The sequence below is a fragment of the Poecile atricapillus genome, chromosome 1, assembly GCF_030490865.1.
Source record: "Poecile atricapillus isolate bPoeAtr1 chromosome 1, bPoeAtr1.hap1, whole genome shotgun sequence".
Taxonomy (NCBI): Eukaryota; Metazoa; Chordata; class Aves; order Passeriformes; family Paridae; genus Poecile; species Poecile atricapillus.
Genome location: NC_081249.1, coordinates 116,511,877 through 116,528,508, shown reverse-complemented (window position 1 = coordinate 116,528,508; position 16,632 = coordinate 116,511,877). Strand labels below are relative to the sequence as shown.

The following is a 16,632-nucleotide window of genomic DNA, read 5'->3' as shown; positions in this document are numbered from 1 at the left end:
CGCCCTGGGGGCGCCAGCGGGGCCGGGCTTGTCCCCGCTCTGCCCAATCAGCGTGCGTCAGAACCACGAGTGACGGCAGCAGCAGTCAATCGCAGCCAGCAGCGGGCTCTGCACACGGCACAGCCCCGCCCCCGCTCTCAAGGCCCCCCGGGCTGTGTGAGGGGAAAGGCGGGGATGAGGAACAGCCCTGGAACAGGCCCGGCCCGAGCCGCCATTGAGCTCCCAACACAAACGAAGTTCTCCGCAGCTCCCGGCCCGCCTTGCCCTGCCCTGGGTGTTCGGTGGCTCTGGCTCAGCAGGAAGCCCTGGAGCCTCACTTCTCCCACCTCCAATTAGGAGCATAAGTGCATCGCTCGGATTTCCCCCAAAAAGGGAAAACTGCCCCAAACCCCTGTGGATGAGTGGGGGAGGAGAGAGATTTCTGGCAGAAAACTCCACAAGCTCAGAGCAGGATCATGAGAAGTAAATGAAGACCCTTAAAACCAGCTTCCCCCCACCCCTCCCTCCTCCCAGCTGTGCCTCCTCCCCCGGCAGTGCAGGGACACAGGGAATGGGGCCATGGTCACTCCATCCCCCGGGGCTTTTCCCGCTGTTCAGGGACAGGAGTCATTCCCCTGCTGCACCCTGGGCTCTCTCCCACCAGAGACTTCTCCAAGCTGAGTCCATCCCATGGGGAACAGCCCCCTCACAGTGCTGCAGCGTGGGTCACTCTGCCACGGGGTCAGTCCTTCTGAAAAGAACAGGCAAGGAGAGCAGCTCCTTTTTAATGCCTTTATTTATTTATTTATTTAATGTCCCCATCTCTAGGTGGGGGAGCTCAACCACTACTGCTCCCAATGGATGACCCAGAGAAGGAGATCTTCAGCTGTGCCACAGGGCAGAGCTGGGGATTCCGTCTTCAGGAGAGTCTCTAGGAAGACCCTGCCTCATTGCAGATCTTGGGTAGTCACGGATGGCAAGCGTTGTTGTAGTTACGGCGATGAGGTCCAGAACATCAGTCAGTTGCTCAATGTTCTCCCTTGCTCCTCGGTGTAGTTTGGAGTCCAGTTTGTGCCATCGTTCGCTGATTCTAGGGGTCTTTAGATGTTAATCCCACTTCCCCTGGGTCCTACCCCCCATTGGAGTTGGGCTCATCTACACACTGGGTGCTGCCATCGGTGCCATTGGGGGATGCCGGGAGCAGCAGAGGCAATAGACAAGGTGGCATTTAACAAGGCTGGTACAACAACATTGGTATTTACCAAACATGACACAACATGAGGTATATTAACAAAGAAGGCACCTTACGGTGACAACATTCTACTGTTCAAACTGTAGAACATCTTTGTGTACTGATCAGGAGGTCACAATTTACTCTTTACAATCCTGGTGCTGAATGTCTCCTTAGGAGGTCTGGTCAGGGAGAAGAATGAGCCCCTTGTGGGCTGCTCCTGTTTGGACAACCTGCTCCTCACCCCGAGCCTCAGCATGTCTGACATCGCCCACCTGGGACTGACATCCCGAAACAATGAAAACATTTATAAACTTTTCTTTACCATTAAAATCTAATTAATTCATAAAAATAAAGGTTTTTTTTTTCTAATAATATTCTTCTGTATTTTTATAAACTAATTTTTATATTTAAATGAAAGAATTTATACATTTTCAGGAACAAAAAACATTATCGGTCTTTGGTTCAAAGTACCATAATTCCCTTCATTAATTAATTGACCTGTATTTCTCCCTGTTTATGATAATTCATTCTTTTTTCAGTCCTTTGATCATAATTTTTAAACTATTCTCAGACAGGGTAAAAGGAGCCACTTTGGGGCCCATGGAAACTTTTCTGAGGAACATTTGGGGCAGTTTTGGGTCTGGGGAGGGAATTTAGAGAGAACCTGGGGGTCTGGAGGACACTTGGGGGAGCCGGGTGGGCACTTGGAGGGGCACTTACAGATTCTGTGGGACAATTCGGGGTCCGGGGGAGCACTTTGGGGTCCAGGGGGGCACTTGGAGGTCAGGGAAGGGACGCCGGGGGCCCTTCGGGGTCCGGGCGGGCACTTGGGGGGCTGTACCGGAGCTCTCTGAGGCGCGGGGGATGATGGGAGTTGTAAGCGCCGGTATAATACGGTTCAATGAGGTCGCGGAGCATCACGGGAGTTGTAGACGCAGCTCCAATGGATTCCAGTGGGGCGCGGGGCATGACGGGAGATGAAGTCCCGGCCAGAATAGCGCTCGATGTGCGCCGCGGAGCATGATGGGAGCGGCAGCGGGAAGCGGGAGCGGAAAAGCAGAGGAGAAACTGCGCGGCTCCGGCGATCCCTGAATTCGCAGCCCCCCGGGACCATCGCTCCCCATCCCGCAGGTGCCCGGGGAGGGAGAGCTCGCCCCAAATACCCCGGGGGTCCTTGGGTTTGGGGTTTTTGGGGGGGATGTTTGGGGATAGCAGGGCTCCAGAGCCGAGCCGCAGATGCCTCTCGGGGGGACACCGGGGGTCCCCGGGGGCGGTGGCGGCAGAGCCCTGGCAAAGGGGCCGGGGTGATGCGGGTCCCCCCATGGTGCGGGTTTGGCTTCCCGGGCCGGGCCCCCCGAGCTCTGCCGGGGCCGCGGGGCCGGGGGGACCCCGGTTTTGGGGAGCCCCGGGAGAGCCGCGGCTTCCCTGAGCGGGACCCCAGAGAGAGGAGAGCCCCAGGGCCGCAAAGCGGGGACTCCGAGAGGGTGGGACTCCTGGGATTGCCGGGACCCCGGCGGGGGTTGCTGGGGCTGGAGGGGCGGCACGGCTGGGAAGGGGGTTCGGGGCTCCCGGTGCCGGCAGTGGCTGCTCCCAGCATGAGCCCAGTTGCTCACCCCGTGTGGCTCCAGTTTCCTCGGCAGCAGGATGAGCCCAGTCACTCCCACTCATTCCCTATTAGGGTACGTCTTGTCTCCATTTTTCCCAAATGTTATCCCCTTTTCCCACATTTTTATCCCATTTATCCCAAATTTTTCCCATTTTTATCCAATTTTTTCCATTTTTCCTCATTTTATTCCATTTTCATATATTTTTTCCCCATTATTATCCTATTTTTTAATTTTTCCCTAATTTTCACCCATTTTTCTCCTTTTTTCCTCTATTTCCCCCCTTTTTAACTCATTTTTCTTAAATTTTTTCTTAATTTTTCTGATTTTTTTCCCTATTTTTTCCCTATTTTTTCCTGCATTTTTACTCATTTTTTTCTCCATGTCCTAATTTTTCCCATTTTTTTCCCCATTTTTAATCTATTTTTTTCCCCATTTCCCCATTTTACCCTCTTTTTGCTCCATTTTCCCCCAGTTTTTTCCCCATGTTCTCTCCTGTTTTCCCCATTTTCTTCCTTTTTTTTCCCACTTTCACTTCATTTTTACCATTTTTATTCCCATTTTCTCTTAATTTTTCTCCAAGGTTCCCTTTTTTTTTCCCCCCATTTTTATCCTGGTTTTATCTCATTTTTCCACAATTTTATCCCCATCTTCTTGCATTTCTTTCTCCCATTTTTCCCAATTTTTCCTTCATTTCCATCCCATTTTTCCCTATTTTTATCCCATTTTTTCCTTATTATTTTCCCATTTTGGCTCCAATTTCCCCCATTTTTGCTCCATTTCCATCCTATTTTTCCCTATTTCCCCCTAATCTTCCCCATTTAATTATTCAAAAAAATTAATATTTTGGGGGGGAAAAATAGAAATTTTGGCAGGAAAAAAGGGTGCTTTGGGGGCAAAACTCCATGAATTTGAATCACAGCTTTCCCATGATTTTTCCATGATTTTTCCATGATTTCTAGCTGGAAGGAGGAGTGGGATTCATCTGAACATTCTAGAAGCTGGAATAGGACCAGGCCATCTACCTTACCAAAAATCTTGACCAGCTCATCTGCAATTCCACCTTTCCCCACTCCCTGGATTCCCAGATCTGGAAATTCTTCTACGACCTCCAAGGTAGGCAATTCCCAAAATTCCATGGAAAAATGGGATAGGGGGATTTCATCCTATTTTTTTCCTGATTTTCCCCATTATTTTCCCCAATTTTTTTCTCTCTTTTTTTTTTTATTAATTTTCTGATTTTTCCCTCATTTTTCCCTGAATTTTTCCCAGTTTTTTCCCCATTTTTTCCTGATTTTTTTGTTTTTCCTGATTTTTCCCTTATCTTTTCCCAAAATTTTTTGTCTTTGCCCAACTCTTACTCAAATTTTTCCATAATTTTTCTGTTTTTTCCCATTTTTTCCTCATTTTTTCCCGTTTTTCCCATTTTTTTCCTGATTTTCCCCCAATTTTTTTTTTTTTTTTTCTGATTTTTTTCCCTGATTTTTTTCCTGGTTTTATTCCCTTTTTCTTATTTTTTTCCTCATTTTTCACAATTTTTTTCACATATTTTTAAAGTTTTTTTTCCTGATTTTTCCCTTTGATTTGTCCAAATACTTCCTTTTTCCTAATTTTTCCTGATTTTTTCCTGTTTGTTTCCTTGATATTTCCTAGATTTTTCCCAATTTTTTTCCCAATTTTCCAAAGTTTTTTCCCCGCTTTCTTGTCCTCATTTTTTTTTTCATTTTTTTCCTTGATTTTTCCCATTTTTTCCCAGTCTTCTTCCTCTTTCTGTTCCTGATTTTTTCCTGTTTTTTCCCAATTTTTTTCCTAAATTTTTTTCTTGATTTTCCCCCACTTTTTCCTGATTTTTCCCTCTTCTTTTCGCAATTTCTTCCTGGTTATTCCCCATTTTTTTTCACAATTTGTCCCTGATTTTTCCCTGTATTTCCTAATTTTTTTACTGATTTTTCCTGATTTTTTCCAGGTTTCTTCCCTCTTTTTCTCAATTTTACCCAATATTTGCTCAATATTTTTCCAGATTTTCCCCATTATTTCCTGATTTTTCATGATTTTTTTCATGATTTTTTTCATGATTTTTTTCATTATTTTTTTCATGATTTTTTTCATGATTTCTTTATTTTTCTGATTTTTTCTTTAATTTTTTCCCATTTTTTTTCTCAAACATTTCCTTGATTTTTGTGATTTTTCCTGTTTTAATCCCATTTTTTTTCCTGATTTTTCCCTTTCCCTAATCTGTCTGGTTTTCCCCAGTTCTTTCCTGATTTTTTTTCATTATTTTTTTCTGATTTTTCCAGATTTTTTTATCCTTTTCCTGTTTGTTTCCCTGATTTTCCCGATTTTCTTTTTTTTCCACATTTTTTCTCTGATTTTTTCCAAATTATTTTCCTTATTTTTTTGTAGTTTTTTCTCAAATATTTCTGTTTTTTCCTTAATTTTTCCAATATTTTTCCCAATTTTTTCCTGATTTTTCCTGATTTTTCCCAGGGTCTTTTTGACTTTCTTTTCCTGATATTTTCCCTGATTTCTCACAATTTTTTACAATTTTTTTCATGTATTTCCCATTTTTTCCTGACTCTTCTCTCTTCCTTTCCCAAATATTTTCTAGCTTTTTCCCAATTTCTTCTCAAATTTCCCTAGTTTTTACCTGATTTTTCCTGGGTTTTTTCCTATTACTTTCCAGATTTTATTCCTCTTTCTTTTCTGGATTTTCCCCAGTTTTTCCAAGTCCTTTCCCAGTTTTTTTCTTAATTTCCCCAATATTCTTTCCTATTTTCCCTGGTTTTTCATGATTTTTCCATCTTTTCCTATTTTTTCCTAATTTTTCCCCCATTTTTTTCTGATTTTTCCCAGATTTTTTCTGCTGTCTTTTCCTGACTTTTTTCCCCATTTTTTTCCCATTTTTTTTCCTTGAGTTTTCTCTTTTTTCCCCCCAAATTTTTCCTGGTTTTCCCCAATTTTTTGTCAAATTTTCCCCTGTTTTTCCCAAATTTTCCCCAATTTTTTCCTGATTTTTCCCTGATGTTTTTGAATTTCACCCTGATATTTTTGTTTTATCCCTGAATTTTCCCTTCCATTTTCCTTGAATTTATCCTGGGTTTTTTCCCATTTTTCCCCAATTTTCCAGCTCCTTACACACTCCCGGCATGCTCCCAGTAACTCCCAGTCTGATCCCAGTCACTTACAATGTAATCCCAGTCACTCCCAGTATGAGGCCAGTGGCCCCCAGTTGCTCCCTGTCAATACCAGTATGACCCCAGTAGCCTCCAGTGTGATCCCTGGGACTCCCTATCTCTCCCAGTACATCCCAATCACCCCCAGCACGCTCCCAGTCATTCCCAGCTCCTCCCAGTTGCTTTCAGCATGATTCCAGTTGTTCACAGCCACTCCCAGTCAATCCCAGTATGATTCCAGTCACCCTCAGTGGGATCCCAGTCTCAGGCAGCATGGACCCATCTGCTCCCACTGTGATCCCAGTATGATCCCAGAATAGTTGCAATTCTTCCCAGTTCCTCCTGGTATGATCCCAGTTGCCCCTGGAATAGTCCCAGTCCATCTCAGCATGGTCCCATTCACTCCCAGTTTCCCCCAGTGTGGTTCCAGGTGTTCCCAGTATGGTCACAGAAACTCCCAGTGTATCCCAGTTTCCCCAGCAAGGTTCTGGTTAGCTCAGAATAATCCAATTCTTTCCCAGTTACTCCCAGTTGCTCTCAGTATGATCCCAGCTGTGGTCTCAGTCCCCTCAGCATGGTTCCAGTACCTTCCAGTTGGTCCCAGTTGCTCCCAATGTGTCCACATTTTCCTCCCAGCATGGGCCCAGTAGCTCCCAGTAACCCCCAGTCAGGTTCCATTCACACCCACTGTAATCCCAGTGGTTCCCAGTGCTATCCCTATAGGAACTATACTCACTCCCAGTATGGTTCCAATCCCTCCCATATCCTCCCAGTCTGATTCCAGTTATGGCCAGAGTGACTCCCTGTTACTCCCAGGGTGGGCCCAGTTGCTCCCAGTCACCTCCAGCATGGTTCCAGTCACAGCCAGCCCCTTTTTCGTCACTCCCAGTATGATCCCAGCTAGTTCCACTAGGATCCCAGTATGACCCCAGCATGGGCACAGCTGCTCCCAGGATTATCCAGTGTGGTTCCAGTTGCTCCCATTTACCTGCACTTTGGTTTCAGTCTCTCCCAGTCTATCCCAGTTGCTCCTAGTCACTCCTCAGGTGCTTCCAGGCTGATCCCAGTTGCTCCCAGCCACTCCCAATCACCCTGAGTGCAGTCCCAGTTGCTGCCAGTATGGTCCCTGTCTTGCCCAGCATGGCCCAGCTGCTCCCTCTGTGATCCCAGTAGGATGCCAGTTGCCCTCAGGAGGGTTACAGTTGCTGCCTGTTCCTCCCAGTTGTCCCCAGTGTAGTCTCAGTCACTCCCACTCGCTCCCAGTTGTCCCCAGCATGGTTCCTGTTGTTCCCAGTGTGTTCCCAGTCATCCCCAGTATGGTTACAGACACTCCCAGTATATCCCAGTTGCCCTCAGCATGTCCATAGGCATTCCCAGACACTCCCAGTGATCCCAGTCAGATGCTTGTTATCCCAGTATGATATCAGTCATGCCCAGTATATTCCTGTCCAGCACTCCCTGAATTCAGAGCCCCCCACCCATGGGATCATCATCCCCAATCCCATAGGTGCCCAGGGAGGGGGAGCTCAGCCCAGATAACCTGGGGGGTTCCTGGGTTGAGTTTTTTGGGGGTGATGTTTGAAGATTTAAGAACTCCAAAGCTGAGCAGAAAATGCCCCTTGGGGGGGACATTGGGGGGTCCCAGCCTGCCTAAGTGGGGAGATGGAAATGGGGGGAACTTTTTTGATTCCTGGCACTCCCAGCAGTCTGAGGAGGGCAGGGACCAAGTAGGCAGAGGACCCCCAGTACAAGCGTGACCCCCAGCAGCTGGGACAGGGAGGAACCCCTGAACAGCAAAGGGGAGACACCAGAGATGGGGAACTCCTGGGAGACATTTTCAGGGCTGAATCTTGGTGTTTGCGGGTTTATATGGGCACCAGCTGCCCAGTGACTTCTCAAAATTGACTTGGAGGGAAGAAACCCCTTAATCATATGTGCTCATGCATTGTATTTTTCTCCAAACCAAGATTTCCCATTCCCAAACCTTGGCCGGATGGAGAAGGAGGCTGTGAGGAAGAAGAAGATGCTCCAGGACACCCAGGCAGGTGAGGAGGAACTCAGTGCCCCTTTCCCCCTCTCTCCTGCTCCATCTCCCAGCCCAGCATGGCCCCCGGCTGCAGGACAACCCCGCTGCCCACGCCGTCCTGCCGGGGACACACTGGGGGGATCTCCTTCCCCTTCCCTCTGGCATGGAGGCAAATCCCATCCTCTCCTTGTCCTTCCTCCCCCAGACAAGGAGCTGAGGATGGAGACCAGGGAGGACAAATCCCCGCAGCAGAACCTCTTGGAAGAGGCCGTTTTGAGCAGCTCCATGGCACAGGAATCCAACAGGGAGGAAAATCCCCAGAGATCCTGCAGGAGGAGGGGCTCCAAACTCAGCCCAGGGTGCTCTGAGGAGGAAATACGTATCCTGTGCCGGGAAGGCGGCCAGAGATCCATCTGGGGCTCTGAGCTGGTGGTCCATGACCAGGTTCAGGATGTGGAGAAGCCCTACAAGTGCTTGGAGTGTGGGAAGAGCTTCAGGTGGAGCAACTGCCTGATCTGCCACCAGATGATCCACACTGGAGAATGGGCCTACGAGTGTGGTGAGTGTGGGAAGGGCTTCAGCTGGAGCTCCCAACTCATCACCCACCAGCGCATCCACACTGGGGAGAGGCCCTATGAGTGTCCTGAGTGTGGGAAGAGGTTTCATACCAGCTCCCATCTCCTCAGGCACCAGCGGATTCACACAGATGAGAGGCCCTACGAGTGTCCCAAGTGTGGGAAGAAGTTTCAGACCAGCTCCAATCTCATCCAGCACCAGATGATTCACACAGATGAGAGGCCTTTCTGCTGCCTTGATTGTGGAGAAGGCTTCAAGCACAACTCCCACCTCATCAGGCACCAGCGCATCCACACCGGTGAGAGCCTCTGTGAGTGTTCTGAGTGTGGGAAGAAGTTTCAGACCAGCTCCACTCTCCTTGTGCTCCAGCAGATTCACACGGATGAGAGGCCCTTCCGCTGCCCCGACTGCAGGAAGGGCTTTAAGCAAAGCTCCCGCCTCATCACCCAGCCGCGCATCCACACTGGGGAGAGGCCCTATGAGTGTCCCCAGTGTGGGAAGAGCTTCTCCAGGAGCTCTCACTTGACCAAACACCAATGGAGGCACCGGTAAGGGAAGCCCTGCGAGTGCCCCAAGTGCAGGAAGAGCTTCGTGTGCTCTTCCAGCTCCATCCTTTATCAGAGGACCCACGTTAGGCAGAGCCCTGATGACCCACGTTCCAGTGATCTGTGTTGGGAACACACTGGGCTGGAGGTAATTTTATTTTGGTTTCAATTATCTTTTGATTCATCTTCATCTATTTAAAACAGAGAAATAGTGGTAAAAATCAGCAAATTCATCAAAAGCATCTAAAGCCTCACATTTTACTAGTGCTTCAAGGGAATCTGGGAGATACTTAGGAGGATCTGGGAGTTGTGGGGTTATTTGGCGTAATTGTCTCCATTTCTTGGCACTCAAAGAGATGAGAGTCTTCTGTCTGTCACCTCAGTGCCACTGAATCCTACTCAATCCCTCTCCAAAATTATTTCGTTCCACAGCCCCTCAGGATGTGATGCCTTAAGTTTTAGCTTTCACATTTTTCATATTCTATGCTGCTTAGGTTTGTAGTTTTGAACTTCCTATTAAGTGTTAGTGTGCTCTCTTCACAGTGTAGGTAGACAAAACAATTCCTTTTCTAGCTTGATTCCAAGGACAATTGTTACAAGTTCCAGGCCAAAAGCAAAACCAAGGGTGGACTGAAGAGAGAAAACAAGAAGGATGGGACTTCATCATCTGAAGCTGTCATTGGACAATGAACCCAAATATGCGGTTGGACCTAAACTTCTAAAAATGTGAGACCTCCTGATGAGTTGTCCATTTTTGTAACCATTTTTGCTCCATCTTGGTGTAGCCCTGGCCAGGCTCTTGTACTTCCAAGATGTATCTGTAACATGCTGGTCGTGGGTGGGGAGACAAAATCCATGACTCGTGCTCCAGTTGCTCATCAGACAAAACAGCCTCATTTATTATTCAGAACTCACTTGAATACCAAATTCAAATTTCCCAGGCTAGACAGCCATTGGCTGATACTTCTCTCCCTGCCCAGCATCCTGGCCAGTGGTGTGCAGTGGTTCAGACATGGATTAGGCTCGCTAAATTAGATTTGTGTTATGGCTAAAGTAGATTTACTGCTAAATTAGATTTGTGTTACATCTAGATTTACTTTGTCCAGTCCTGACCAGCTGTACTGTGACCATACTGTGACAATTCACCCTTTTTGGTTAAATTAAAAAATATAAAATGCTCTCTGTTATCCTATCTGCAAGGGCCCTTTGCAGACATGATAATAGGGACAGCATGGGTTTAATTTGAATGAAGTTTTCTAATTAATTTGACACAATTAATTCTCTTCAGCTAGCAATATGCTTTGTGTACTAAACTGAGTTTGGAACACTCACTTCCAGGAGCTGGCAGACAGGATCACAATCCTTCAAGCTAACATGCCACAGGTTAACTACTTATAGTTAAAAGCTACAACTTAACATTAAAAAACAAGAAACTGTTTAGAACTGAGATTATACCTGAACTCTATAAACAAGAGACAAAAAACCTTCAGCATTTAGAACCGTGAGAAAAACCCAGCTTAGCAGAAAAACAATTTGTAAACAAACAGTTTTTAAATGAACTGTCTTTTCAAGAGTCTGATTTTCATGGTGAATAAGTTGTTCTGGTTACTCTTCTTCAATCTGCTCCATCACATCCGTAGAGGTACTGTCAGAAAGGTGTTGTTTGTGTCCTTTGGCTGTATGTTTGACTCTTTCATATCGGTTGCAGCTTGCATTATCACTTCTTTGTCCCTGAGCTGTCCCCTGTGGAATGGGCTTGTGTGGACAGTTTATTTTCCCATGGCCTTGTTGTCCACACTTGTAGCAATGGGGTGTGAGTTTAACAGCAGCTGTAATAGAATTGGCTAGCATATCCATGTGATGAGATCCAGTCCCAACCTTAGCACATGCTGTAATCATCTCCTCCAGAGATGGATTCTCTTGAGGTAATGCAGCTATAATTTTTCTACAGTCTTGGTTTGCATTGTCTCGTGCCAATTGTAGCATTAATTGACCCCTTGCTTCACTGTTTGCGATTTGCTTTTCCATAGCATCCTGCAGACATTCTATGAATTGTATATAGAGCTCATGGGGGTTTTGTCTTCTACTTGAATAGCTTTGGGTTGGCACTGACAAGTTGGTAATTCTTGTTAGAGCTCACATTGCTAAGTCTTTCACTTGTGTTAGAATTGCGGGGTTCAGTCGAGCCTGGGTTTGGGGATCTTCTGATACTGCTAAATGATTTATTGTATGAACAGCCTTAGCTACTTTGCTTTCTGGGGTCCCACCACACATTCCTCCCTCTTGTTTTTCAATAATTCCTGTTAAAGTGCCATGTGCTCTTTCCACAATGGCCTGTTTTATTGTTATTTGAGGAACGCCAGTGTGGTGTGTTACACTCCAGGGCTGTAGGAAATGTTTTGTTTTCTGTGAGATGTGTGTTGTTTTGATGCTATGAGGGATGCTCAAAACAGCAAAGGCTGACTGCCAGTGTGCAATGGCATCCTGACCCTTTTTTCTTGTGTGTTTTATAGCACATACTGCTGATGAAAAGGTATCTATGGATAAGTGTATATATTTTAAATGTCTAAATTCAGGGATGTGTGACATGGGTTTAGCAGATTTGTAAGGCACGCAGTTCACGAGGGTTTGCTCCCATCTGCAGTGGTGCAGTGTGACCCTGGTGTCCTGATGGGACACTTGTGGTTGGGTTCTTTTTCCTCCTTGGACTGAAGATTGACGAGAGAGAGGCAGTTTTCTCTTGTTTGGACTTGGTTGTTTATTCTTCTTTTATCTCCATGACATGTATACAGGGTACAAGGAGCTACAAGCAGCTATGTGCACTAAGATAGAAAGGTGCAAAATGACTAACAAAGATCTTCTTCAAGGATTTTTATATGTTCATTTACCCAATTAACAAATGCCAAGTAAATTATTTTTCTTAGTGACCCAATGATCCAACACCTGTGTGCTGCACTGCAGCATTCTTTATGCAATCACTTACTACTACCCAAAAATCTCTAGAAGAAGAAGATGAAGAAGAAAGAAGGAAAATAGACAACACCTTGAATCCTCCATCTTGTCCTCTATTTTCTAAAAAAGTTTAAACTCCAAACTTGAACTTTTTCATGCAGTGACATAAGAAATCTCTCTAATCTACACACACTCCTAAGTTTTCTATTTAACAGTTTTTTTCAGGGTGTTATATGAAATTCAGAGTTTTCTTGGATATCAGAGCCAGGTATCAGAGATAAGGGCACACTCTCAGTGCCTCTGACAACAACAGTAAACTAAGTTGAATATTGTTAAGTATTATTCCACTGTTAAATCCTGAAGTCATATGTTATAAGTTAGCTTAAATACTGTTAAGTGCTTTTGCTAAATTGTGATGTTTGAGGTATAAATTAAGGTATAAGTAAAGTCCTGTTAAGTTTGAGCTCTGTTAAGCTCAAACACACACACGGACAGTTCTGGGTTAATTTCTGGTTGAATTGCCTGGATTTTGTTTGGTTTTGTTGTTGCTTTGTTTCCTTCCTGTGCCTGAAGTGTCCACTCGGGAGCAGAGTGACTCTTGCCAAGGAACTTTGTGCTGCTGGTGCGTAATGTTAAATCTGTTTTTTGCTGCTCCCTTGCTGGGGATTTTTTAAGCGCTCTCAAGCCCTCGTTGGTGACAGGGTGAAGGAGCCCTGGCCCAGGCTCTGGCCCTGGGGGACACGGGGACACTGCTGGGGGGTCCCTGTCCCCCTGTCCCAGGCCCCACAGCCCTTGGGATGTCCCAGAGCCATTCTGTGATGTCCCAGCTTGGTCTGTGATGTCCCAGTCCCTCTGAGATGGCAGAATCCACTTTCTGATGTCATACAGCCTTCTCTGTGATGTCACACACTCTTCTCTGTGATGTCCCAAGGAACACTGTGATGTCACAACCTGCTGTCTGTTGTCACAGAACTGCCCTCTGAGATTGTGGTGTCTGCTCTGTGACCTCACAGCCCACTCAGTAATGTCACAGCCCACCCTGTGGTGGCTCTGTGATGTCATACAGAAACTCTGTGATGTCACAACCCACTCTGTGATGTCATGCATTCAACCTCACAGCCCACTAAGTGATATCACCCATCCCACACTGTGATGTCACAGCCTGCTCTATGATGTCACAGAATCCCCTCTGATGCCGTAGCTGCTCAGTGACCTCACACAACAAGCCCTGTGATGTCACAGCCCCATCTGTGACCTCACACAATCCACTCGGAGCTGTCACACAGCCCCTGTCTCACATCACAGCTGTTCTGGGGCTCCAGGACACAGCCACAGAGGTGCTGCTGTGACACAGCCCCCTCTGGCACATCCCACAGCCCCTGCCAGTGCTGAGCCCCTGGGAGCTCTGTCTGGGCCTGCTCGTGTCCCTGAGATGCCCTGGCAGGGCCCCAGCCCTGCTGGGCTGTGCTCAGGAGCTGCTCCTGGCCAGAGCTGTCTCTCTGCAGCGCTGCCCTTGCCAGGAGCTGCCTCTGGGCCAGGAGCCCAGCCCAGCTCAGCAGCACAGACACAGCTCCAGCACTTTCATCACCCTCTCGGGCTTTTGGGGCTCTTTGCATCACACTCAGTCCCTCAGAGTGTGCTCCAAAACCTTCTCAAGAACTCCAAGTTAGATTGAAACACTGAAGTTTCTTGTAGTTGAAATGAGAGACACGAGTGAGAAAGTGTCCCCGGGTTCCAGGTAGAGCAGAAGACTGGAGGCCCTGATGGCAGCTGGGGACAAGCAAGGGAAAGGTGTCTGTGGTGCTGAGCAAAGCTGGATGTGTTTCAGGAATGCCAAGGGCCAAGGGCTGAGCCCCAGCCCCTGGCAAGGCAGATGCTGTCCCTCCCTCATTGCTCAGGGCTCTTGCCGGGGCACTGGCATGTGGGGATGTGCAATGCCAAGGGCAGCACCATGGGGCGGCCCCTGCCAGGCTGTTGAGCAGGGACAAGGAGGCAATGAGGCCCCAGGGCTGCCAGGGTCACTTGTCCCCTGCTGGCCTCAGGCCCAGGGCCAGCAGCCATGGACAAAGGGCTGCACAAATTGCCTCTGGCAGGGCCTTTCAGCTTCACAGCCCAGGGCCCTCAGCCTCCACCTGCTGCTTATGTGATGAGGCCTCCAAATCCCATCCTGGGAGATGTTTTAGTCTTCTCCATGGTCTGTGAAAATGGGAACACTGGTCAAAGTTATTTTCTCACAAATGTTGTAGTGACAGAAAAAGGATCAATGTCATTAAGCTGAACAAGAATGGATTTAGATTTGTTAGAAGGAGGAAATATTTTACAATGAGAGTGGCACAAAACTGCAATTGTTTTTCCAGAGAAGTGGATGCCCCATCCCAGGACTGCTCCAAGAGCAGGATCTCTGTGCAACCTGACACAGTGAAAGCCCTTCCCCAAGGATGGAATTCCTGTTATGTGGGTTCTCTGATGTGCTGGGTGCCCTCACAACGCTCCTGGCCAGAATGTCTGCTGAGGGCCAGCCAGGCTGCTGCAGTGGCACTGACCTCACAGCCTTCACCATTGCAGCCATGTCCCCTGGGCCTGGCTCTCTCCTTTCCTCTGCCCTTGCCTTGTCTCTGATGGCATGAAGAGTTGTTTCATTATTATCTTGTCCCCAGGGTTCTGGGGCCAATTGCTTGTCAGGCTCCTGGAGCAGAAGTGGCTTTTCAGAGCCCAGCCAGAAATGAGCCCTGAAGCAGCAGCTCTGCAGTGCTGGCCACCAGGCCGGGGTGCCAAGGGAGCCTTCTGGCCATGCTCTGGAAGCAGTTGCTGCTGCCAAGGTGCCTTTGGTGCCTCAGGCTGTCCCTGGCACAGCTCCCAGCACGGTACTCTGCACTTGTTCCTGAGCCCTTCCCTGGGCTGGGGTGGCCTGGGGCTTTTCCTACAGTGGGATCTGCCCTGGCCATGGCACAGGAAAGGCAGTTCCTGCTGGAGCAGGAGGCTGTTCCTGGAATGGGCTCAAACAACTCCAGCAAGGCCCTGTTTACGTCAAAATTGCTTCCTGAAGCACCACAGTCTAATAATTCTTACATCTCTTAAACTGTGGAGTAAATCACTCTTTTGTTTTAACTTACTCTCTGGTGAAAATAATTTTTTCTGTCTAATCATGATCCGAAACAGTCATAGCTGTATTTATAGAAATATGTCTCATATTCCATTGTTAATCCTGTGGGACAAATTGTATTATGCTTCAGTTCCACCAGTCTAGTCTCTTACACATAAACCTTTGACAAAGTCTGGGGCTGGGATTGAATCCACCTGCTCCCAGTCTCCTCTCTTAGAAGGAATTTAAAAGCCTAGGTGACCTGGAGGGGTTTGAGGATCCCTGGTGGCTGCTGGGTGTCATTTCTCCATCTCATGACTCAGCAGGACTTTCCCCGATAAAGAAATAAAGCCTTTGCCTGAAGCTCCCACTCTGCCCATGAAACAAAGCCCCGGGACTGTCTGTGACGTCTCAGCTCTTTGGCAGCCTGGGGACTCCTGGGATGTCACTGTGGAGCCCCCGTGAGTGCCTGTGACAGAGCGGTGCCTTTGCAGCCCAAGGTCCCTGGGATGTCACCATGGAATTGCTGTGACTGCATCTGACCACACGGCTCTTCAGCATCCCCAGAAAACCCTGTTGTCTCTGTGGAGTCCCTGTCTTTGCCTGTGACATTCCAGCTCCTGAACAACCTGGAGAACTTTGGAATGTCCCCATGGAGCCCCTCTGAGGGCCTGCAACATATCTGATCCTTGGTAGGCAACCATCACCACTACCTGTTTCTATGGTTTGTTTCCATGGCAACAGTCACAGCCCTGTTGCTATGCTCTGTTTCCATGGCAACAAGCACAGCCCCCTGTTGCTACGGTCAGTCCCTTGGCAGCTCCATGGAGACCCCATGCCAGGGGTGGTTGCCATGTACACCAGCTCAGGCCTGGAGCCAGAGTCCATTGCAATGGCAACCACTTGCAGTCCCATTCCCAGGCTCATGGGATCCCAGAGCCACAGAATTGGCTGAGTTGGGAGGGAGCCATGGGGATCCTCCAGTCCAACTGCTGGCCCTACACAGGACACCCCAACAGTCCCAGCCTGGGCCTGGCAGCGCTGGCCAAACGCTGCTGGAGCTCAGACAGCCCTGGAGCTGGGAGCCTTCCCTGGGGAGCCTGTTCAGTGGCCCAGCAGCCTCGCGGGAAAAACCTTTTCCTCACATCCAGCCTAAACCTGTCCGCCTCAGCTCCAGCCACTCCCTCCACTCCTGTCCCTGGGCACCAGAGGGAAGAGGTTCCCACAGCCCTCAGCCAGGGACCCGCTCTCAAGGCTGCTGCTGTGGCAACAAGGCCTGGCACCAGCTGGGATGCTCGGTTTCCACAGGCTGGGCTTCAGGAATGGCATTCCCCAATTTCCTGCTCCCACTAAAACTGCACCACTGCTCTCTTCCCTCCTGCCTCCCATGGAAAGCACAAAAGGCAAAGACCCCAGGCTGGGATAAGAAAAATTTATTGAGAACAGCAACGGGATAAGGAA

General features: G+C 48.1%; 1 protein-coding gene and 1 long non-coding RNA gene across 2 annotated transcripts in view; both read left to right on the top strand.

The window, feature by feature from the left end:
* The window catches only part of LOC131582074 (zinc finger protein 586-like), a 35,045-nt gene extending 21,628 nt beyond the window's left edge, over positions 1 to 13,417 (top strand). The window contains exon 2 of the mRNA XM_058844893.1: positions 8,352 to 13,417. Coding sequence (XP_058700876.1) covers positions 8,542 to 9,144 — 603 coding nt within the window. The 5' untranslated portion in view covers positions 8,352 to 8,541 and the 3' untranslated portion in view covers positions 9,145 to 13,417. The remainder of the gene's footprint in view (positions 1 to 8,351) is intronic.
* On the top strand, positions 2,168 to 8,035 carry LOC131582106 (uncharacterized). The gene is made up of 3 exons (XR_009278278.1): positions 2,168 to 2,344; positions 3,780 to 3,933; positions 7,958 to 8,035. It is a non-coding gene; the product is annotated as an uncharacterized LOC131582106 (long non-coding RNA).
* Positions 13,418 to 16,632: the final 3,215 nt, after the last annotated feature.